Raw genomic sequence first — 25,448 nt, forward strand, 5'->3', positions numbered from 1 at the left:
TCACTGAGGTCAGCAGCCATCACTCCAGCAGCTGCAGCTGAAAGGCGTGGGGGAAGAACTGGAAGGCTAGCACCGCCGTACGTACACTGCTGACACCGTGCATCAAACTGGTAACGAGTGAGAACCTGCTGCTCAGCACGGGGACCCCGCCTCACTGCTCTGTGGTGACCTAAACGGGAAGGAAACCCAAAAGAGAGGGGCCATGTGTACATGCGCACCTGGGAATCCCTCTGCTCTACAGCAGAAACGAACACGCCCTCCAGAGCAACGATGCTCCAGTGTCAGTGAAAACACAACGGAAGACCTGCCTTTACCTGCACCAGAATTCTATATTTGCACCAAAGGCCTCTTCCTACCAGGCATCTGTTACTCTAACTAGGACCTGAAAACTCGTGTTACACAAAACATGAAAACTGCGTGCATAGATTAGACACGCCAGAAACATCGCGATCCTACCTCTTTCTCATGCATGCGGGAGAGTAACTGGTCATCGTGGAGACTGCTGGATTTTCTCAGGCTGAATTTCGGAGTCATCTGTTGAATGAGGAAGAGCCATTCAATACTTGTTCAGGCCTGGTGTAGCCAAAAGTAAACTCTAAGCTGCCTGAAGTTCATGCCCAAATAACAGAAACACTGGAGGAAAAAAAGTGATTTATTCACTTCCAAGTGACAGGATTAACAAGAGGCTATGCTTTGTAATATGGACTGGCATTACTTTCTGTAAACAACTAAACAATTATTTAAAGACATGTGCCCACAGGGAAAGCGCAGGGCAATTCTCACCTACCAGAGTAACCGGGATGGGCTTCTGTCTCAGGTATCGAGGGTTTTCTATCTGAAATTTTAAAATAAAGACATTAATATTTGAGCATTAATTAAACTATAATGAAAATGGTTTCCATATGTCTTCATGTTTAGCGTGTTTCTTAGAATACGTACTGCATGACATATTTCTAGTGGCCCACTAACAAGTAAAACGTGAAGCGTAAGTGCCTTGGCATACGCAAACACCCGTGAGTGATCCTCGCACAGCCAAGGCCCCAGCCTCCCCCTACTCCTGCTCACCTCACAGTTCACCCCCAGGTCCTGAAGGACTCTCGTCACCTGGACACGGCAGGCCTCCTGTGCCTCTAACGCTGCCCACCCCGCTCCAGTCCCCGTAAGCACGCACCTAGCATCCTTCAAGTCTCAATTTTATCATTAAACCCCCAGGCAGATTTGGAAATCTGAATGACATAAGCATATGAAGACACGCTTAAACTATTTAGGACTATGAAAAATGTAAAGTAATACCACAAGAGATGGTATTTTACAGCCACCAGATAGGCACACATTAAAAATTTGACACACAGTTATAGAAAACAAATGTATGGGTTACCAGGGGGTCCCTGGTGGCTCAGAGGTTAAAGCATCTGCCTGCAATGCGGGAGATCTGAGTTCGATCCCTGGGTGGGGAAGATCCCCTGGAGAAGGAAATGGTAACCACCCACTCCAGTGTTCTTGCCTGGAGAATCCCATGGATGGAGGAGCCTGCTGGGCTACAGTCCACGGGGTCACAAACAGTCGGACACGACTGAGCGACTTCACTTCACTTAGGGGGTCTGGGGGAAAAGGGTAAATCGGGAGACCGGAATTGACATAGGTACACCACTATATATAAACATGTAGCTCGCTTGGTAAAGAATCTGCCTGCAATGCAGGAGACCCAGGCTTGATTCCTGGATCGCAAAGATCCGCTGGAGAAGGAAATGGCAACCCCCTACAGTACTCTCGCCTGCAGAATCCCACGGACAGAGGAGCCTGGCAGGCTACACAGACCACGGGGTCCCAAGGGTCAGACACGACTTAGCAACTAAATCACATCACATATACAAACAGATAAATAATAACAACCTATGATATAGCACAGGGGATTCTCCTCCAGACTCTGCAATGACCCAGATGGGAAAAGAATCTTAAAAAGAGTAGGTACATGTGTAGGTGAAATTGATTCACTTTGCTACACAGCAGAAAGTAATACAACATTGCAAATCACCTAGACAAGAAAAAAAAGTTTAAACAGATCAGTTCAGTTCAGCTGCTGGGTCATGTCCAGCTCTTTGTGACCCCATGGACCACAGCACGACAGGCTTCCCTGTCCATCACCAACTCCTGGAGCTTGCTCAAATTCATGCCCATCAAGTCGGTGATGCCATCCAACCATCTCATCCTCTGTCATCCCCTTCTCCTCCCTCCTTCAATATTTCCCAGCATCAAGGTCTTTTCCAATGAGTCAGTTCTTTGCACCAGATAGCCAAAGTATTGGAGCTTCAGCTTCAGCATCAGCCCTTCCAATATTCAGGACTGATTTCCTTGAGGTCTGACTGACTTGATCTCCTTGCAGTCCATGGAAATCTCAAGAGTCGTCTCCAACACCACAGTTCAAAAGCATCAATTCTTCGGCACTCAGCTTTCCTTATGGTCCAGCTCTCATGTCCATACATGACCACTGGAAAAACCATAGCCTTGACTAGACGGACCTTTGTTGGCAAAGTAATGTCTCTGCTTTTTAACATGCTGTCTAGGTTGGTCATAGTTTTTCTTCCAAGGAGCTAGTGTCTTTTAATTTCATGATTGCAGTCACCATCCACAGTAATTTTGGAGTCCCTCAAAATAAAATCTGTCACTGTTCCCACTGTTTCCCCATCTATTTCCCATGAAGTGATGGGACCAAGTGCCATGATCTTCGTTTTCTGAATGTTGAGTTTTAAGCCAACTTTCTCACTCTCCTCTTTCACTTTCATCAAGAGGCTTTTTAGCTCCTCTTCACTTTCTGCCATAAGGGTGGTGTCATCTGCGTATCTGAGGTTATTGATATTTCTCCTGGCAATCTTGATTCCAGCTTGTGCTTCTTCTAGCCTGGCATTTCACATAATGTCCTCTGCATATAAGTTAAACAAGCAGGGTGACAATATACAGCCTTGATGTACTCCTTTCCCGATTTGGAACCAGTCCATTGTTCCATGTCCAGTTCTAACTGTTGCTTCTTGACCTGCATACAGATTTCTCAGGAGGCAGGTCAGGTGGTCTGGCATTCACATATCTTTAAGAATTTTCCACGTTTGTTGTGATCTACACAGTCAAAGGCTCTGGCGTAGTCAATAAATGAGTTTTTAAATAAATAAATAAGTTTTAAGAAATAAGTTAAAAAACAAAAATTAAAAATTTGATAATAAAAGTGTTGCAAATGTGGGGCCTACTGTTGGGTGTATGACTTAGTACATTTACTTTGGGAAACATTATTAAATAAAGATAATAATAAAGTCTACTTAAATATCATACCAAAGAAAAAGGCATAGTCTTTAGTAAACAGCATGGTACTATATATACACAGCTTTTTGAAAAATAGAGGCAGCCAATTTCCAGCAGGCAGCAAAGTACACTCAATAAATATTTATTGTCCGAAGGTGTATATATATGAAAAGTAAGTAACCATTCTCTATTTTTGGAATGGAGAAAACCAGCATAGAAAGTAAGTCCTTCAAAGACACATGCACATAAAACCCTAATTCATGAAGCAGAATTAAATACAAGGGGAAAAATAAAGGAAGAGAAAAACAGAATTCTCAAAGATGCTCAAGCTCTAATTAAGCTTAAAATTTAAACCCAAAAGCCAAGAAAACCATTTGTGACTTATTTTTACCCAGCTCTACATTTATAAGCAGAGTACAAAATACTGGTTTAGCTAATTACAAAGTAGCCTTTCAACTATGCAGAAATAACTCCTATTTCATCTTCTTCATCTTTAAAAACCATTACACACAGAAGTTAAGGGCTCATCGTGTTATCATAAATTTCCTCTCTCAAGTTGATAAAAAGTCTAATATTTGAAAGCAACGCTGTAAACATGCATAGATCTTCTGTTGTTCTTACTAATTTACAGTACATTGTCTCATAGCCACTTTTAACACGTGATGAGAATTACTCATAGGAGAGCATGTTCTTGAGTCTGTCTGAGGGAAATAAGCAATCTATTTTCTGATTTTATAACAGCAGCCAGATGTGCTTTGAAGCTGAATGTTCCCACTTTGTAATCCACAAGTAACAGGGACTTGCAGAGCTCTGTAAACAGTCTTAACACTGATTTTCTTCACGCTCTTTCAGAAGACTTCTTGTCTTCTCATAATACCTCAAGAAAGGATACCACAATAAGGAATGTCCAAAATGGAAGATAAAAAGAGCTGATGGGAAGCATTAAAGTCTAACAAAATAGTATACAGACAGTAATGCCAAAAATAATTAAGTTCCAATGGCATGAATAAATCACACAACAGAATGTTTCTTGTTCGAAAAACAAGTAGAATCACAATCATAAATAAATAGTAATTTAAACTAGACATGGAAACAGATATCTGAATGCTCTCTCATGAAAACTGCCTTTTGACGCTTTGTTTAGTTTTTTAGCAGGATAACTTTTTTCAAATTATTCAGGATTTGGTCAAACTGACCTCCTTATAGACTAATATCGATCAAAGAGAGGTGTTCCAACGTTTCAGAGAAATAAAAAGACATTTTTTCTGGTATTTCAGCCATCCTAGAGTAAAGGACATTCTAAGGCAATATATTACTAGCAGCACAACCAGAATAACTGTTCTTACAGTCAGAGAACCCATCAGAAGAACGGCCAAACCTCTCTCTGTAGCATAAAATAAATTCAGTCACCAGTGTCACTCATGCTCCAAAACAATGCTCTTACTGTGAGTCGATGTTTTAGAAGCTGAAAAATGTTTTCCACAGAAAAAAATACACTACTACAAATTGGTTTACTCACATTCCAACATTTAATGAGCACAGATAAAATACAGATAAGAGACACCCACCCACCGCCACACGGAGACGCAAACAAGCCAAAGGGCAGAATGGAAACGGACGCGCACCATCATGATTTGGGAGGCAAAAAGCCTGCAGGGCAGCGGTTAGAGAAGAGGCCCCTCAATAACCGAGAGCGTCAGGCGGATGCATAAGGGCGCAAGTCTTTACTTCCTGTCTTACGACAGCGCCTACAATCGCCTCCGGGCGGCATGCAGTTCTAAGCAGAAAAAGTAAAAGGATAGAGGTGCTGAAGACGACGTGGGAGAGCAGCTTCAGGAACTCGACAGCCAAACCCCTTACACAGACACAGAAAGCGTGTCCATGAGACGAAGTCGTGGGGAGGTGAACCACGTGAAAATTTAAACTTCCCGGGACCTCCCCGGTGGCCCAGTGGCTAACACTGCACTCCCAAAGCAGGGCGCTGCAAGCAAGAGTCCGCCTGCCTGAGCCGAAACTCGGAGCCCTGTGCACCCAGATGAACAAATAAAAAATTTTTTTTAAAAATTAGTTCCTGTTCATCAAAGACACCACTAAGAGAATGGGGGAAAGCAACAAAGTGGAAGAAACTGTTTACGAGACTAAATTCCGAAAGGACTCATCGGCCGCAGGGCTAGGGGTGCTGTCCACCCTCCCGCTGACCATCCTGTCCTGCGAGGTCTCCAGGACATGAGTTCTCCAGAACAGAACAGAACAGAACGTTCTCTCGCCCATTCTGCAGAGACCTGACCTCAGGGGGTCACCTAAAGTGTGCCCACTGTTTGCTCCTGGTGGAAGCAAGCCTCCACAGTCAGCACAGAGGCCCCGGTGGGCACGGGCTGGGGGCGGCGACCCGCGCAAGGCCCAAGAGAACCTCCTCCTCCAGATCCCCCAGTCCTCCTCAGGAAAAAAAGAAAAAAGTTTATATAAAGACTGTCGTGAATGAAATGGATATAAGATGGGTTAACAAAGCAAAAAAGCTCCCCCAAAGCTAAAGGTTAAAAAGGCTAAAGAGTAATAATAACAAAAAATAATAATACAGGAGAAAAATTTAACAGCTAGGTTTAGGAAGTAAATCTCTACTTGAGTCATATATTCACAGGGAAAATATTAAAATACTCCTGGGAAAAGAAAGACTATAACTGGGGGAAATGTATTTTTTCAACAAAAACTAGAAAATTCAAAATCTGGAACTTCTAATGCATCCGAAAATAGGTGTTGACAGGCATGCCAGCAACATGAAACAATGAGCCCTTGGTATAGAGCACAAAAATTAACCAGCTATTAACTGATCATTCAGAGGAAGAAAGAAGGAAAAGTCCATCACACATTCTCATACAAAACTAAAATCAAAGCAAAATCTAAGCTTTTTAATACACTGGATATTTAAATTATTCTACTGTGATCAAGAGATATAGCTGAACCTGATTAATGCATCCATATTATAAATATATAAAAATGCGGGACTTTATTTCACAGTTCATACATTCTTTGAACAATAAAAATGTGAAACAAAATCCCAGGCGGCCCTAGTTTTAAGGCAGTACCTCAAAATATTTTAGATTTTTATCTTAATTTTATTATACAAATGAAAAGTTTAATCCTCTGGACAGTTAAATATTCACGAAAAGTACTGCGTGTGCCACGGAACGCACATCAGAAGTTCCGCACGGCCCAGGGCAGAGGCCGTTTCAGAAGGATTCGCAGAACGTCCTTCTCCGCTTCTGCTCTCCAAGGCCTCCTCGCTCCTCTCCCGCACCAGTAACGCAGGACTCGTCCCAGGGGCAGCTTCCCCGACCCCATCAAATTTGGAAATGGTTTTCTTTTGACCCATTCCCCTCTCGTTATCAATGCTATTTCTCTCTTCTCCTTCATGAACATACCTTCCAATGACCCACTCAAATCCCCTCTGACCCTCTGACGGTGGCCCCTGAGTCCCGGTTTGAAGTCTCTAAAGACAGAGCTGCTCCAGGCTCTGGGTGCGGCCACCACGTCCAGCATGTGGCTGCAAAACAGGACTGCAGCCCTGGAAACCACAGAGGTGAAAACTTGAAGCTCCCCGATTACTCTCCAAACGCCAGCAGTCTACGATAAAACGGCGAAACCTTGAAATGATCCCCCCATCAGAAAACCAGGTGGCCGACAGCGAGCCAACCCTCCCATTTTCCTGGAACCAAAGCTTTGGATGCCCTCCTGTTCGGCCCGCCAGGCAGTCACTAGGCATTCTTTATTCTCTTTGAAATGTGTTCCTTTTCCATCTCTCCCATGCTTGGAGTCACGGCAAGGTGGAGCCCCCACACCTGTCTGCTCCCTCTCTCCATTTTGATACACATCCAACACAGCCTTCACACCACCACCCACTCCACCTCCCTAAAGCACTGCCTTCATCAAAGGTCATTATTAGCAAGAAGGGCTTCAGGGTTTTTAGAAAAATGACAGTCCCTGATGTAGGCGAAGAAGTAAACCATGAACAGTCCTGTAGACTTCCGGTTGGAAACAGACTGGGGCACGCCTCACGGAGGGCAGCGCCCAAGGCCTGCCATGACCTGAGGTGAAGGTGAAGGTGAACTCGCTCGGTCGTGCCCGGCTCTCCGCGACCCCGTGGACAGTAACCTCCTAGGCTTCTCCGTCCATGGGATTCTCCAGGCAAGAATGCTGGAGTGGGGTGCCATTTCCTTCTCCAGGGGCTCTTCCCGACCCAGGGATCGAACCTGGGTCTCCCGCACTGGAGGCAGACGCTTTACCCTCTGTGCCGCCAGGGAAGCCAACATAACCTAAGAAAGCAGCCAAATAGGAACAAAAGGGCTCTTTCACGGAATTCTGTTGCAGCTGTTCCTTCTATCAGCAATGAACTGGGAGCAACCTACATATCCAAATACCAGAGTGCTTAAGCGAGGAATGAACCATCCACTCAGAAGAAAATCGGTGCTGCCATCAGTAGTCACGCTGACAAAACTTCTGTGACCCATCCCGAATTTAAAGCAGCGCGTGACAAAACAGCAGTCATAGTACGACCCCAATTCCGTGTGATGTTTGATTTTATAAAAACGTGCAGAAAAAATAGGGAAACGAGATGCCAACACATCTCTCAGCATATCTGACTTTCTGTATTTTCCAAATTACAAATTATTTTTATAGTAATACAGTTGGGTTTTAAAAATGGAGTAAACCCCTTTTCACTTCCTGAAAGCATTAAACAGCGTGTGTGTAAAGTGGAAACGGACTAACCTCAGAGCCAACGACTCTCTCCAATCTACAAGCTCAACTCCTGCTTTAGCATTCAAGCTCCAACAGGCCCCAGCCTGGCAGCTCTGCCCACGCCCCCTGAGTCCCGCCCTGCCCGCCTTTCTTCATGCCTCCTTCAGCCTTAAGTTCCTGGCCCCTTTCCCTCCACCCTCCAAGCACACTGGCACCCCGGCCTCTGCAGATGAAAACTGCTGTCCGCAATGGCGGTTCACGCCTGAAGTCTGCCAGAGAGCTTTCCACCCACGTTTCTGGGTAACTCATTCTGGTATTCAATCATATACTGTCTGAAACTGTATTTAACTGTTTCATGTGCGTATCTCTTGTCTCTCCAACAAGAAAGCCAGCTTGTCGCGCACAGGGACCATTCATGCTTCTCCTTCCCGTCCCCCAGGTCCTTCCCAGCGCTCACCCAGGACTAAGTGTCTAACAATGGTCAGAGTCACTGTTTAGAATTAAATCAGTTCAGGTGTTTCCAAACACAAAATGATTCTGCCACATCAACATACATTCATTAAACAAATGCTTTTTTACCCCAAGATTCCAACTATTAAGGCGAGTTTCCATGTCGCTGTCATCCAAAGAAAGAGTAGATTTTTTCGAATGAATATCCTGGAACACAAAAAAGAAAAAGAAAATAGAATGAAAACAAAAGACAGAATGGAGGAAAGAAGGGCGGGGGAGGGAGGGAGGGAAAAATAACAGGAAAGGCGGGAAGAAGGGCAGGAGGGAGGGAAAAATAACAGAGGAAAGGCGGAAAGAAGGGCGGAGGAGGGAAGAAATAACAGGAAAGGCAGGAAGAAGGGCGGGGGAGGGAGGGAGAAAACAGGACCAAATGCGTGTTGCTCAGCGTCCTGAGTGTCCGCGCGCTCTGGTTAATGCCGCACCACCCTTGGAGGAAACGACTCAGAGGAAAGGGTGCTACAGCTGAGCTAGTTCTCAGTTCCAAGGGATGCCTGTTTATTGCAGCTGCTTAAGGCTATGAGACTCCTTCACAATATACTCACATTAACTAGGTTTCAAAAAAAATCAAAAGAATATTTTAAAAAAATAGTCCAAACTCTTTAGCTTCTTTTACAAAAAGTTTTAATTGAGGTGTACCACAGTAGTTTTAAAGGCAGGAAGGGGAACACTTGAAAAGATGAATTACTTACTCTCGTTAAAATGAGTTAACAGAGAAGTTTGGGTTGATGTCCAAGAAGCTCTTTGTTCTTAAATTATTTCTCATTATACACCGCACAGAAAGAGAAATAAGCCTTGGATTCACATCATGAAAATGTAATCATGGTAATTCTCAACTTTGTTTAAAAATTAAAACTCCATGCTCTTTTCCCTGCTGTATAATTTTTTATATTCCATATTTATCAAATCAGATTAAAATCATAATTAACTGAGGAAAGCCAAAGATCTGTGTCCAGAAATGGACAATGATCTGAAAGCCCAAAAACTTAGGAAGGTAAGTTGATATAAAATAATACTGTATCTGTTACAGTACAGCTAAAAAATTTATTTTATTTAAATTTAATTTGTTGGTATAGCACTTTCACACTTTTAGAAAGCCTTGTGCACATGTACCAAGTCACTCCAGTCGTGTCGAGCTCCTCACAGCCCTATGGACTGTGGCCTGCCAAGCTGCTCTGTCCACGGGGTTCTCCAGGCATGAACACTGGAGTGGGTCACCATTTCCTTCTCCAGAGGATCTTCCCGACCCAGGGATCCAACCAGTGTCTCCCACACCTCCTGCACTGGCAGGAGGGTCCCTTACCACTAGCTCCACCTGGGAAGCTCCTAGAAAACCTCACTGCTGCTGCTGCTGCTGCTAAGTCGCTTCAGTCGTGTCCGACTCTGTGCAACCCCACAGATGGCAGCCCACCAGGCTCCTCTGTCCCTGGGATTCTCCAGGCAAGAATACTGGAGTGGGGTGCCATTTTCTTCTCCGGAGAACCTCATTACTAACAAATCAATCTATCTATGGTCATTTACATTATCTGAAGTAATGAAAAGTACACTAAAGCGTTCTTCATATTTTACTAGTTTGAATCTAGAAATTAACTAGAAACTAATTTAGAAACTAATTAAAAATTTACAAATTTCTATTGAACAAAATGTTGGGTTTACTATTTATACTGTATTAAAATTCATTATTGCCTTTACAGTTGGTCCCTTGCTTTTTGAATGCTTGTGTGTGTGAATGAGAATATCTTTTAAAATGTACCTCCCTTGTTTATTTTGAATGATATGATGATTAATAATAAACTCACAAAAATTTAAAATGTGTTCCTCTTTATATCAAGATGCTTATTAAAGTTCCAAACTGGAGTTTCCCATCACTGGAGAAAACGGAAGGAATTATGTGTAGAACAAACGTACTAAAAAAGTCAAGCATCACGCATGGCTTGCTTGTAAATAAAGGCTCAAAACCCACGGCAAGCAGAATTGTGCAAGGATGGAGGCAAGCAGGCAACATCCTTCTCTTCATGACGCTCACTAGCTCCACGATCAAACAATATCGATGCTGAGTCTACCATGCAAGAGAGGTATTCACATTTCAGGATGTGAACGGTCCACCTTCACCGGGAAATGTCTGCTACTTCACTACAAACCAGTCCCACTTCCCAAGTTTATGACCACTGTGTCTAGTCATTTTTATATATACACAGAGAAAAGGGGAAAAAAATAACCAAAAAATGATGTTTTTCAAAGTTATTGTTCAGTGCCCAGGAAAAATGACAGACGGATGGACACAATGTCCCCGAATGTCAGGGAAAGCAGAAGGAACACGGCAATATGCCCAATACGCCCCTTTCTTTGAAATCAGGATGCCCACCAAAACCATCAGACTGTTTACTGTTTGTCAGGAGTCATAGGAATTTAACAACATGAGACTAAAAATATGCGGAGGTATTTTAAAACAAGAAGAAAACAAACAGAAAAGCAAGAGTGAAATCTGATCTTACACAATCCTTTGGGGTAATAATATGTCCATCTTCTCTGTGGGTTGGACTCATAGACTGTGATCTGGTTTGGAATTTCGCAATGCATTGTTCCCTATTAAGAGACCAAAATAGTCACAGTCAGAACTGGGGGAATTCAGAGGACATGAGGGCATTAAAATCTAGGACTACCATGTTTTTTTTCTTTTGGAAATGAGATGGTTGTTTATATTAACAGTGATATTTCAATAGCAAAGGAAAAAGAAATACAGATAATAACCACTTGTATCTCACATTTTACTTCAATTAGGTCACACAGCAAATAAAATGTCACCTAAATGTCACATGCTTTCTTACAAACAAATGCTGTTGTCAAGTGGGACTATAATAAACCACAGGTATTTCCCCTTTTTCTAAGAGTGGGAAGAGAAAACTTAAAGCATACCCTCTCAAAGAAGATAATTGTTTTAAAAGGTTAGCAAGTCTTGCTGGATTCATGTTTCACATTAAGATGAAGTCTTAAAACACATAAAATAACAAAACTTTCATGTAGCTGAAAGTCTGAAAACTCAAAACCATGTTAGAAACCACAGATAAAGTCCTAAATTTAAAAACACGCCATGTTAATAATTCAGGTAAAATATGATAAGCACAGCATAAATAGGAAAAATGGTTTAAGCTTCCAGATGAATTTGAACAAAAAAGATTTTCCTCCAATATAAAATATCCCAAATAGACAAAGTGCCATTCTCCATATTCTACTTTAGCCTGAAGTCTCCCGTATATTTTTATTCCAGCTACTTCAGCGAAAGCTCCATGATGACAAATATTTGTTCTCTGAATGGCTCCTTCAGGAGACACAAAATGAAAATGAACCATTACTGAATGAATTAAAGTCACTGACTTTCAACTTCTAGCCATATCAGGATTTCCCTCATAAGCTGTGGGTCATACTAAGTGTTTCCAAAAGACAGAATTGTAGTTCAGAAAGACAAGGTTAAAATGAACGTGGGTTTTGGTAGTTAACACGGACAGAATAACACTCCTTAGACTAGTTACTAGGTAATTTAGAATGTCTGAAAAAAGCTGTTTTCAAGAGAGCTGTGGACTTTTTATACCCTTAATCAATAGTCCAGATATCTAAACACTTAAGCATAAATGAGAAAAAGAAACAGGGACATTTTGAGGATAATCTCATCCGTCAGTGCGCCTGAGCTGATAAGCAGCTCTTCAAACTTGGTATGTGGCGAGAGACACCTGCTACGTCACACTAGGGCTCGGCTGCACGCTAGGAACAGACGAAACAATCGTAAAAAGAGCTCTGCTAAACATCTGAAAAAAATGCTTAACTATTGAAAGTAATTCTCACAGAAAACACGCACGAAAAAGAGGCTGAAACACTCCTCTGTTTCTCACACAGGGCGCATGCATAGACCAGCACGCCCTCGCGAGTCGCGGGCACCGTCCTGGACCGCCCCGGCCCTGCCTCCCAGCGAACTTGCCAGGGGAGCGGCGGCGTCCTCGTCCCGCCCTGCCCTGCCCCTTCCAGTCCCCCTGCAGGTGCTGAGCGCGGGGCCAGCGGGGCGGAGCCCAGACGTCCCCACCGCGCCTCCGTGGGCGGCTCCACGCGGTCCCTCCCCGCAGCCCCACCGGCGCTCCAGACGCCCCCGCACCGCCGCGGCCGAGCCCGGCCTCTGAGCCAGAAGCCAGGCGGCTCGGGGGCCCACCGCTCTTCCGCAGGCTTTTCTTCCTCTGCCCCTCTGATCCCTGAGCTGTGTCCAGCCTCATCCATTTCTCCGCCATGGGCTTCCCTGCTCAACTCGGTGGGTACCATTCGTTTCCACATCACAAAGGGAAACTGACCACCAATCTTCACCTCCGGTCCAGCCTGTTCTGCTGGCCCCCAGCCCCGCGACACACACACACTTAACAGCCCTCCTTGCAGTGGAGACTGCGTGCGCTCCACGTCCCCCCTGCAGGCCAAGTGAGGCAGAGAGGCCGCCCACGCCAGCTCCCTGCCGAGGCCGTTGAGCCACGCAAGACGGGCGCCAGTGTCACTGCTGAAACCCACGCAGGACACCAAGCACGGGCTTCCAGTTCTCGCGACGGATAATGACGCCAGATGGAAACACAACTAACTGCTCCTCTGAGCTGCAGCGGTCCCAGAGATGGGGCCGAGGTCACGGAGATGCAGCTGGAGGTCACGGCGAGCAGGGGCGCAGGCGGCAGCGGGCCGCGCTTCGCCCCGCTTACCCTGCAGGTGCAGGCCGCCCCGCAGAGGGGCCGGTCGAGGGGCTCGCGGGGGCGGCCCACAGCGGGCAGGGGCCGCGCCCACAGAGGCGCCAGGCTTCCCGCGGTGGTGCCGGAAGAGGGACCGCTAACGCAGAAAGCCAGACGTCAGCCTGCCAGAGGGGTCCCCGCCCGGAGAGCGCCTCCTTACTCCTCTGAAGCGTGAGAGTGCGGGAAACACAAAGCCTGCCCCGGCCGCTTCTTCCCAAGGCTAACGTTGTGTTAGTCGCTCAGTCATGTCCAATTCTTTGCGACCCCATGGACTGTAGCCCGCCAGACTCTTCTGTCCATGGGAGTTCCCAGGCAAGAATACTGGAGTGGGTAGCCATTTCCTTCTCCAGGGGATCTTCCCGACCCAGGGATTGAACGCGGGTCTCCTGTATTGCAGGCGGATTCTTTACCATCTGAGCCACCAGGGAAAGGTAAAATATGTCAGCAGAAATCCAGAAGCACCCTCCCAGCACCTTTGTTGATTCCAGACACCACAGAATCACAGACTTGTCACTGTAAAGAGATAAGTAATGAGATGTAAGATTTAAAAGTCTAAAAAAGGTCTAATTGAATGTTCTTCTGCTAAAGAAACATAATATACATAGAAAGTTTCTAAAAAGTCTTAATTTGTTCTCTGTGATTCAACTAGACATTTCAGATAGAAAAGGAAATAAACAATCTGTGATCATAAAAATGTGCTTAAAAATAAAAAACATGATTACCAAATTTTAAAACCACAATGTAAGAGAATGACAGATTAAATACAGCATAAAAATCAAACCAGCAAATTAGAAAACTAGTTCAAGAAATATTCTGAGAGAAAAAATAAAGGAATGAATATAATAAGTGAAAATGTAAGAGATAAAAAAGATAAATCCAAAGTTTCTTACATCAAAATAATATAAATTCCAGAAGGCTTAAATATAAACAGAAACTAGGAAAATAGTAATTCAAGAAATAGCAGTGACAATGCCAGTTAAACCTGCGTTTTAACTGGAGAAGAGCCTAAAGGAATAACCTAGGACATTTCTTTTAGCTCAGACAAAAATGCAAAAAAAAAAAAAAAGTACTGCCATGCTATCGCCAAAAAAGACCACAAATAAATGTTGGTGAGGATGTGGAAAAAAGGAAAACCTAATACCCCGTTGATGGGTATGTAAGTTAGTGGAGCCACTACTGAAAACTGTAAGGAAGTTTCTCAAAAAACTAAAAATAGAGCTACCATCAGTTCAGTTCAGTCGCTCAGTCGTGTCCGACTCTTTGCGACCCCATGAATCTCAGCACACCAGGCCTCCCTGTCCATCACCACCTCCCAGGGTTCACTCAAACTCACGTCCATCAAGTCAGTGATGCCATCCAGCCATCTCATCCTCGGTCGTCCCCTTCTCCTCCTGCCCCCAATCCCTCCCAGCATCAAAGTCTTATCCAATGAGTCAACTCTTCGCATGAGGTGGCCAAAGTACTGGAGCTTCAGCTTTAGCATCACTCCTTCCAAAGAAATCCCAGGGTTGATCTCCTTCAGAATGGACTGGTTGGATCTCCTTGCAGTCCAAGGGACTCTCAAGAGTCTTCTCCAACACCACAGTTCAAAAGCATCAATTCTTCGGCACTCAGCTTTCTTCACAGTCCAACTCTCACACCCACACATGACTACTGGAAAAACCATAGCCTTGACTAGATGGACATTTGTTGGCAAAGTAATGTCTCTGCTTTTCAATATGCTATCTAGGTTGGCCATAACTTTTCTTCCTAGGATCAAAGTGTCTTTTAATTTTATGGCTGCAGTCACCATCTGCAGTGATTTTGGAGCCCAAAAAAATAAAGTCTGACACTGTTTCCACTGTTTCCCCATCTATTTCCCATGAAGTGATGGGACCAGATGCCATGATCTTCGTTTTCTGAACTACCATATGATCTAGCAATTTCACTCCTGGGTATATACGCAAAGAAGATGAAACATACTAATTCAAAAAGATATATGCATCCCAATGTCCATCAGTTCAGTTTCAGTTCACTCACTCAGCTGTGTCCAACTCTGCGACCCCTTGGACTGCAGCACACCAGGCCTCCCTGTCCATCAGCAACTCCCGGAGTTTACTCAAACTCATGTCCATTGAGTCAATGATGCCATCCAACCATCTGATCCTGTGTCATCCCCTTCTCCTCCCGCCTTCAAACTTTCCCAGCATCAGGGTCTCTTCAAATGTTCATAGCCCCTGGCAAATGCCATTCAACTTTCTGCCTCTCTGAATTTACACTTCATTCATGTAAGTGGAATCAGACAGGATTCCTCACATTAGGACCGGCTCTTCCGCCCTAGCATAACAACTTCGAAGTTCACCCATGCTGTAACATGGGTCAGAATTCCCTTCTTTTTTAAGGCTCAGTATTACATACCATGTTTTGTCTGTGCACTCCTCCACTGGTGGACTCCTGGGTGCTTCCATCTTCTGCCTGCTGCAAATCATGGTGCTATGCACACACGTGTGCAAATACCTGTGCAGGCCCCTGTTTTCAGTTAGTCAGGATATATGCCCAGAAGTGCGGGTTCTGGATGATATGGTTATTCTAACTTTCTTGATGAACTGCCAATGATGCTCACCTACAGCTACACTATTTTACATTCCCACCCACACTGCACAAGGGCCCAGTGTCTCCACATCCTTGCCAAACACGTAGTTTGCTCCTTTGTTTTGTAGCAGACATCCTAATAGATGCAAGGTTTTGATTTGCATTTCCAGAATGATTAGCGATCATTTCTTTGCAGAAATGTCTGTTCAAGTCCTTTGCTCATTTTTCAATCAGGTTGTTTGTTTTTATTGTTGTTGAATTGTGAGACTCCTTACATATTCAGGATAGCAGTCACCTTTTCAGACAGGTGATTTGTAAATACTTTCTCCCGTTCCATGGGCTGCCCTTTCACTCTGCTGACTGTCCGTTGATGCACAAAAGTTTTTAAGTTGGAGGTAGTCCAACTTATCTAGGGCCTTTGGGGTTGCTGGCTGTGCTTTCGGTACATATCCAATAAATCAATGCCGACTTCACTGTCACGAAGCTTCCTTCGTGTTTTCCTCTAAGAGTTCTGCAGTCTTAGGTTTTGCCTTTAGGTATCTGATCCACTTTGCATTAGATTCTGTATGTGAAAGGGAGAGTTCAGCTGCGCTCTGCTGCACGTGGGCGTCCGGTTTTGCCGCATCATTTGTTGAAAAGACTCCTTTTCCTACCGAACGGTCTTGGCATCCTTGTCAGCATCGCGTGCCCGTGTGCGCGCGGGCGTGCTTCTGGGCTCTCCACCCAATGTGTGCGCAGGCGTGCTTCTGGGCTCTCCATCCCATGCGTGCGCGGGCGTGCTCTGGGCTCTCCACCCCATGTGTGCGCGGGTGTGCTCTGGGCTCTCCACCCCATGCGTGCACGGGCGTGCTTCTGTGCGCGGGTATGCTTCTGGTCTCTCCACCCAATGTGTGCGCAGGCGTGCTTCTGGGTTCTCCACCCCATGCGTGCGTGGGCTGCTTCTGGGCTCCCCACCCCATGCGTGCGCGGGCGTGCTTCTGTGCACGGGTGTGCTTCTGTGCACGGGCGTGCTCTGGGCTCTCCACCCCATGTGTGCGCGGGCATGCATCTGTGCGAGGGCATGCTCTGGACTCTCCACCCCATGCGTGCGCGGGCTGCTTCTGGGCTCTTCATCCCAATGTGTGCACGGGCGTGCTTCTGAGCTCTCCATCCCAATGTGTGCGCGGGCGTGCTTCTGGGCTCTCTACCCCATGCGTGCGCGGGTGTGCTCTGGGCTCTCCACCCCATGCGTGCACGGGCGTGCTTCTGTGCGCGGGCATGCTTCTGGTCTCTCCACCCAATGTGTGCGCAGGCGTGCTTCTGGGTTTTCCACCCCATGCGTGCGCGGGCTGCTTCTGGGCTCCCCACCCCATGCGTGCGCGGGCGTGCTTCTGTGCACGGGCGTGCTCTGGGCTCTCCACCCCATGCGTGCATGGGTGTGCTTCTGTGCATCGGCGTGCTCTGGGCTCTCCACCCCATGCGTGTGTGGGCGTGCTTCTGTGTGCAGACGTGCTCTGGGCTGCCCACCCCATGCGTGCGCGGGCGTGCTTCTGTGCACGGGCGTGCTCTGGACTCTCCACCCCATGCGTGCATGGGCGTGCTTCTGTGCGCAGACGTGCTCTGGGCTCTCGACCCCATGCGTGCGCAGGCGTGCTTCTGTGCACGGGCTGCTTCTGGCCTCTCCACCCAGTCTGCCCACATGGCTGTCTTTATGCCTGTGACGCAACGTTTCCTCTTCTAATTTTATCCGATCATTTATCTGTCCATTCATTCATATATTCCTTCAGTAAATAACTGAGTGAGCAACTGTGTTGCACGGCATAGAGACAGGTCTTAGGAATCCAACTGTGAACAGGGTAGAGTCTCCCCCTCAAGGAGCTTTGTGAAGAGGAACCGCAGGCTGATACCGGAAAACACTCTCCCCTTTACAGCTTGGATAAGGTCATTCTCAGTCTTTGTATCATCTTCATGAAACATGGAGTCATAAGAAGAAAAACACTTTGTTGATTGCTACACATTACCTAAGAATGGTGGCTCCTACATCACCACTGCTGGCAAACTCGGGTGCCTCCTTTACCGAATCTGGGCAGAGTGTATCGAGTGTGAAGGGGATGCTCGCATTTACAGTAGTGTCTGTCCTTTGAGGGCCTCCCCGGTGGCTCGGTGGTAAAGAGTCTGCTGCCTGCAATGCAGGGAATGCAGGCCCGACCCCTGGGTCGGGAAGATTCACTGGAGAAGGAAGCAGCGACCCACTCCAGACTCTTGCCCGGAGAATCCCATGAACAGAGGAGCCTGGCAGGTGGCACACAGTGCAGCCACAAGAGTCGGACGAGATTCAGCAGCTGGAGCAACAACTGTCCTCTGTACAGAGGCTGGCACAGGCACATCTCCTCTTTGCTCCAACAAGTACCTAATGCCAAGCACACCTGCAATTTCCAAAGGCAGTGTGTGCACTCACATATACTTTAGGCGCTCACTCTCCAAGTGATTATAGCATTTCAGTGTAGCCAGGCAACAAACTTTTAATTCAAAAACCACTAGTTATTTTTATTTAAAATGCAAAAAAGAAATGTTCTTTCATTACAAAAGACAAATACAGCTGGCCACAGATCTCACCTCCCATGTTTCCCAGCACAAACACTGGACGTGAACTTTGCCTCCGTGTCCAGGTCGTGCTGTCCTTCGTGCGTCTCAGGCCAGCATCAGCACTGACTGTCCTGCACAGCGGCCCGCACGCCTGGGCTGGGGACTCCATCCTCGCTAGATCCCAAATCACACTGACGCGAAAGCAGCTCAAGAGCACGGTTGTAGCCCTTCTGATGGCTTTTCTCAACTCTAGCAATTCATACAGCCGCTTCCGTCCTCTTTTTCTTTTCCACGCCTCTTCAGTCTGTATTGGGAGATGCAAGCTACTAAGAGCAGGGAAGATTAAAACTGCCTATTGGTGCAGAAAGCGCCCTTGATCCTTGAAGGCAGCTCCACACTGTTCTGGTGACTGTGACCATGCCGTAAGTCTTGAAATTAGAAGATGCTAGAATCCCAGCTTTTTCTTTTCCAACACTGTTCTGCTAGTCACTGTCACTTGAGACTCCATATGAATTTTAGGAAGAATTTTATTTTTTCTGGGAAAAAAAAGCCACTGGAATTTTGATAGGGATTGAATTATATCACTTTGGGTCATACTGTACATCTTAACAATATTAATTCTTCCAACCCATGAACACAGGATGCCTTTCCATTTACCACGGTGTCTTTTTAAATTTCTCTCAACAGTATCTTATAGCTTTTTTTTTTTTAAGTGTATAACTCTTTCGCCTCCTTGGTTAAGTTTATTCCTAATTATTTTATCCTTTTTTATACTATAGCAAATGAAACTTTTTTAAATTTCCTTTTCTGATTCTTCATTGTTAAAAATGCAACTGATTTTTCTGTGTTGGTTTCATTAGTTTTCCACTGAGTTTTCTGCATCTAAGACCACACCACCTGTGAAGAGAGATTCATTTTCTTCTTTTCAGTTCTGATGGCTTTTCTTCCTTTCCCTCGCCTAATTGCTCTGGTTAGTACTTCCGGCACTGCGCCCAACAGCAGCGACGAGCGTGGACGCCCCTGTCTTGTTAGTGCTCTTAAACGCAAAGCTTTGCTTTCACCACCAAGTATGCTATTATTTGTGGGCTTTTCATACATGGCCTTTATTATTTTGAGATAGTTCCCTTCTATTTCCAGTTTGTCAGGTATTTTTATCAAGAAAAGCTGTTAAATTTTGTCACACCTTTTTCTGCATTGATTTCTGAGATGATCGTGTGGCTTTTTTCCATCATTCTCTATTACAATGCCTGTTTCGTTGGTCAAAATTTCCTTGCACTCTAGGAATACATCCCACTTTGTCATGGTGTATACTTCTTTTAATGTGCTGTTGAACTGTTTCCTAGTGTCTTTCTGAGGAATTTTTTCATCAATGCTCACCAGGAATATCGGTCTGTAGTTTTCTTTTCTCATAGTATCTTTGTCTGGCGTTGGTACCACGGTAATGCTAGCCTCACACCATAAGCCTAGAAGTACCCTCTTCTCTTCAGTTTTGGAAGCATTAAGGAGAACGGGTGCTGAGTCTTCTTTAAATGTTTGATCGAATTAAGCAGAGGATGAGATGGTGAGATAGCATCACCAACTCGAGCAAACTCTGGGGAACAGTGAAGGACAGGGGAGCCTGGCACGCTGTAGCCCATGAGGTCGCAAAGACTCGGACACGACTTAGCGCAACAACAGAACTCACCAGTGAAGCTGTCTGGTCCTGCGCTTCTCCCTGGTGGGAGGCTATGAAGACGGCTTCAGTCTCCTTGAGTCCATGCACTACAGTCCATGGGGTTGGAAAAGATCGGACACGACTCGGCGAATTTCACTTTCACTCTCCTTACTAACTGTAGGTCTGTTCAGATTTTCTTCTTCATGATTCAGGCAGGGTAGATTGTGTGTTCTTAGACATTTACCCACTTCATCTAGGCAATCCAATTTGTTGGTTCACAACTGTTTCTTGTACTCGCTTATAATCCTTTTTATTTCTGTAAAATTGGTGCTAATGCCCCTTCTTTCATCTCTGATGTCAGATGAGTCTTTTTTTCTAGACAATTCAGCTACAAGTTTGTCACTTTTGTTAATTAAAAAAAAAAATCTTTATTTCCTTGATTTTCTCTAATGCTTTGCCCAGTATCTATTTTGTTTATTTCTACTCTAATTTTTATCATTTACTTTCTTCTGCTAGCTTCAGTTTATTCTTTTTCTAGAGGAAATGGCAACCCACTCCAGTGTTCTTGCCTGGAGAATCCCAGGGACGGACGAGCCTGGTGGGCTGCCGTCTCTGAGGTCGCACAGAGTCGGACACGACTGACGCGACTTAGCAGCAGCAGCAGCAACATATAAATTTAGATTGCTGATGTTCGATCTTCCTTCTTTTTTCATGTAAGTTTGACAGCTATAAATTCCTCACACAGCAGTTTTTTCTGCATCCCCTAAGTTTTGGTATGTTGTGTTTTCATTTGTCTCAAAATGTTTTGTGATTTTTCCATTTGGTATCTCCTTTGCTTGATTAAGAGTTTGTTATTTGATTCCCACATATTTATGAATTTTCCAGTTTTACTACAGATAGTGATTTCTAGTTTCCATACACACACAGGATTCACAGGAGGCCTACAAAGGTTCTGAGAAAATTATACTAGCAAAATCACTGCTCTTAGACCAAAAAGGACAGAGTAAAAATGAAAAGGGGCCACTGGATCCCCAAAGTTCTTCTGCAAGGAAGCACATTAAGAGAACTGCAGACACATACTAGTTGTCACAAAAAACAAAGGATGATGCAGAAGGCAGAATCAGAAGCCTCCTCCTACTTGGAGGAGCCAAGAGACACAGAATATTATATCCAGCTTTTGAGCTCTAATTAAGGAACTTTCAACATTTGCCCAACTGGGCTTCAGAATTGCTATGGACTCCTTTGTACCTCCTTTTTAGAAATGTCTATAGTGATTATTGTATGCTGGGTGTGTGGGAAGCAGGTAACTATTAGATGTTTCTGCAAAGAAGATATATAAATGGGCACATGAAAAAATGTTCAGCGTCATTAGTCATTAGGGAAATGTCAATCAAAACCATAATGAGATAGATACCACCATATGCTCATTAAAATGACCAAAATCTAAAACACTGACAGTATTAACACTTTAGGATGTGAAGAAGCTGGAATGGTCATGGGGGTAGGGTTTGATTCCCTAAAAAAGTTAAAAACAAACTTACTGCACAACTCATTGCTAGATATCTATACCAAAAAAATGAAAAACAAATGTCCAAGCAAAAATAGGTATATGAAAGTCCACAGTAATGTTTTTCAGAATAGTTAAAAACTAACAATCCAAATATCTATGAACTAGTGAATGGGTAAAGAAATGATTGATTCTCAATCAAAATCTCAACAGGGGCATGTGTATGGGCATTATAAAAACTGGCAAGATAATTCTAAAACTCATATGGGAATACAAAGGACCAAAAAGAACGAAGGAAGTCTCAAAGAAGAGGAAAGCTGGAGTACACGCACTACTCTGTGAAAAATCAAGACTCGTTTTCAAGCTGCAGTAACTAAGGGGGTGAAGTGTCAGTACACAGACAGATGAAGAGGCCAAGGCAGGGGACAGGGGTCCAGAAACCCAAGCAAACAAGATTTCCTGGTTTACAGCAATGGTGTCAACCACAGCAGTGGGGCAAGAATAGCTTTTCTAACTGTTAATGGATCAAATGTCTATCAACTACCCACGGGGGCGTGGGAGAAGGACTCCGACCTCACTTCATACATAGAAACCAGCTCCCTAAGTAGCCCAATCCCAAGGGTTAAATAAGGAAGCATCTAGAAGGTAACAAGGCAAACATTCCCATGCTCTTGGAACAGGCAAGGCAAAAAATCTTAAACAGGACACGAAAAAACACAAATAATATCCCAGATGACTGACTAAAAACAATTTACATTATAATTGAATATTGTTCAACAGAACAAATCAGTGACAGTGGGACAAGATATTTGCCATATACGTGCCAAAGAATTTGTTTATGAATATATAAATAGTTGTAACAGATCTATGGAGAAAAGACTGATAAACCACTTTTATTACAATGTGGACAGAGACAAACTGAACTTCACAAAAGAAGATACCCAAATGGCTATCAAGCATAGAAAATATCAATGTTATATCAAGCATAGAAAAGCCCAATATCATCAGTAATGAGGGAAGATGCAAATTAAAACCCATATCCACTATACTAGAATTTAGGCTAAAGCTGGAGAAGCTGACAAACCAAGAACTGGTAAGGATGTGAGACAGACTTTTAAACCCTCCTGGTGGCAGAGTAAACTGCTACAGACATCATGTAAAACTCTCTGGCAGTATCTACCACACTTACACCTCCAAGTAAATACAGTGTGCTTACGGGCACTAGAAGCCGTGGGAAAGGATGCTCACAGGGTTAACTGTAATCGCCAAAAACTGGAAAAACTCCCAAACACCCAACAACGGGCAAAATGGATCTAGAAATGTGACGTATTCACACAGTAATAAATTAAGAATAACTCACTGCTAAGTGCAACAACATGGATCAATCTCACAGCACAATGCTGAGCAAAAGAAGCTGGAAAAAGTGAGGACACTTCATGAACTGAAAACCAGTCTATGGCCACATACTGCCGAACAGCGATCAGCTTCGGGGGATGATGAACGGCTGGGGAAAGAGAGAGCGCTTTCTGGAGAGCTGGCAATGGTCTCTGTCTTGACCTAGAAGAGGACACACAGATGCAGTCACTCTGTAAAGCTGCATCACACGTCACACTTCAGATCTGTGAGTCTTCATGTCATGTTATACACTGACTTTAAAAGTTTCCTACAAAACAAAGAATGAACTACAGCTATATTTATTAACGTGAATGAATCTGAAAAATATGAGAAGGAAGCAAGCTTCAAAATAATATATACAGTAGGGTTTCACTTACATGCAGTTTAAAAAAGAAGCAAAGAAATAATTAACACAAAATATAAGACACTGGTCTTTCAGGAGATGGGAAGCAGAGGCACCAAGGCAAAGGGTGGCTGAAGGTTTCTGGGACGCAGCAAAGTGCTGCTTCCCGGCCGGGTCAAAAGTATAGGGATGTTTATTTTATAACGGTCTTTAAATCCATTTCCATATAGTTTTTACATACATGCTGTGCTTCGCAGTTGTAAAACATTTTAAGACTAATACAACTACTGTATTATAAGTCAGAAACTAAAGTGAGAACTAACTTTAGACTTCAGATCTTTGCATTCATCTAAGTAGCAATTAATACTGTTACATACCACCTGCAGAAGTCTTCTTACCGCATTGCTAACATCAATGAAACATGCAAATAACTAGCAGCAACTAATACTACAGGGAAGTATGAAATAACACTGAAAATAAGAAAATCGAAATACCTGACAAGGATCTACAGCATATTCATTCCAGTACTTCAAAGGGAACTTTATTAGGGATAAAAAGAAAAACAAAACTAAATTTTAAAAAGTCAGAAGCCTGACAAGACTAAAAACTGACCAGAGATTCACAAACATTTTAAGACTTCGTATTTTTCCCGTTTACTACTTTAGAATAACACACTTGACTTTAAACTCAAAAATAGAAACCATCTTTAGAAGTCAACACATTTAAATCCATGTTTATTAATATATCTCTGGTTTAACAGTACTAACATTCCAGAAAGTATTTTAATTCCCTGTAAATTGTTACACAATACACGTATAAGCTTACTGTCATCCTTTTCTGCTTAAAAGAACATCAAGACTAAATTGTTCAATATTATGATCTCACAAAAAGAAACTTGCTTGTGAAATAAAAAGATACTTATTACAATGCCCCACTCATTAAAAATGTTTAAAAAAGAAGTGACTAAATTTGTCAAAAATCTGACTCAATGAAAAAAATTTTTAAAGCCTAAAAGAAATGCCACGTCATTATTTTCAGAGCCATTCCATCTAAGCTACAAACTGTTGCTGCTTGGCCTTGTCTTGGTAAATACCTAAGAAGGATATTTAATTAGCACATCACTGTTGAAAATTAGTGAACAGTTAAGTGGTCCCATGAGTGTGTGAAACGCACTGCTGGATTGAGGGTCCTAAGAAAGAGGTGAGGCAGTCTTACTCCCGCAGCTCAAGGTTAAACGTGTACCTGACAAGCGTCCATTCTAGCAAAAAGACCAAATCAGTCAGACTTGTTCCATACTAAATGTTCTCTCCAAACAAAAGGATGAAAAAGGCTGGTCCTCCTTTCAGTAAATTAAGGGAATCGATCAATCTTTCTTCCTTCCAAACAGACCAGCTGGGGAAGCTCCTCTGAAACCTTAGGCTGACCAACTGGGACGAACCGCTGACCACGAGTGACCCTCACCAACGAGGGGAGACGCCTGCCCAGAACAGTCTCCCCTGGGCGGAGGCGGCTGAGAGGTGCCCACCCCCAGCGCCCCCTCCCTGCCCGTCTCACCGCCCCCCAGAGAGCAGCTCCCATCCGCCAGGAAGACCAGGTCTCGGCCTCCAAGCCCCACACGCTCTCTGAGTTAATTAAAGCCGAACATTCCATTCCTCGGGGCTACACTGGCCGCCCTTCGTGCGCTTGCCAGCCGCGAGTGGACAGTGGCCGCCACGCGGGCCGGAGCAGCCGCAGACGCGCCTTCTGCACTGCGGCGGGCCACCCGTGATGCACACACAGACGCGAACACGCGTGAGGCACCGCTGCAGCCCGATCTCTGCCTCATCAGCAGGGCGATTCTCAGCTAAAAGGACGCACTGCTGTGAGTAATACTGAAGGGCGCTGCACCATGCGCAACCCTAACCACCCTAGCCGGTGGGCACAAGCAAGCCCAAGGACGGCAAGGCAATGATCAGCTCCCCCATGGATTCATCCAGCAACTCAGCAGCAGGGGCCATTGACAGGTCACTGTCATTTACATATGAAAATGGAGCTGAACAAATTAAGAAGAGTCTGCCTATTATGTTGAGTATACAGACTAAAAATTAAATCCATGTTTTTAAAGCGAACATGTTTCTTTACATGGGTATC

General features: G+C 44.5%; 1 protein-coding gene across 1 annotated transcript in view; it reads right to left on the reverse strand.

The window, feature by feature from the left end:
• The window catches only part of CEP112 (centrosomal protein 112), a 320,978-nt gene that overhangs the window by 270,350 nt on the left and 25,180 nt on the right, over positions 1–25,448 (reverse strand). Inside the window, exons 5-8 of the mRNA XM_052658249.1 lie at positions 11,028–11,118; positions 8,605–8,682; positions 788–835; positions 457–534 (exon numbers count right to left, since the gene is read on the reverse strand). Of these exons, the coding sequence (XP_052514209.1) occupies positions 457–534; positions 788–835; positions 8,605–8,682; positions 11,028–11,118 (295 nt within the window). The remainder of the gene's footprint in view (positions 1–456; positions 535–787; positions 836–8,604; positions 8,683–11,027; positions 11,119–25,448) is intronic.

Source organism: Budorcas taxicolor, chromosome 19 (genome assembly GCF_023091745.1).
Source record: "Budorcas taxicolor isolate Tak-1 chromosome 19, Takin1.1, whole genome shotgun sequence".
Taxonomy (NCBI): Eukaryota; Metazoa; Chordata; class Mammalia; order Artiodactyla; family Bovidae; genus Budorcas; species Budorcas taxicolor.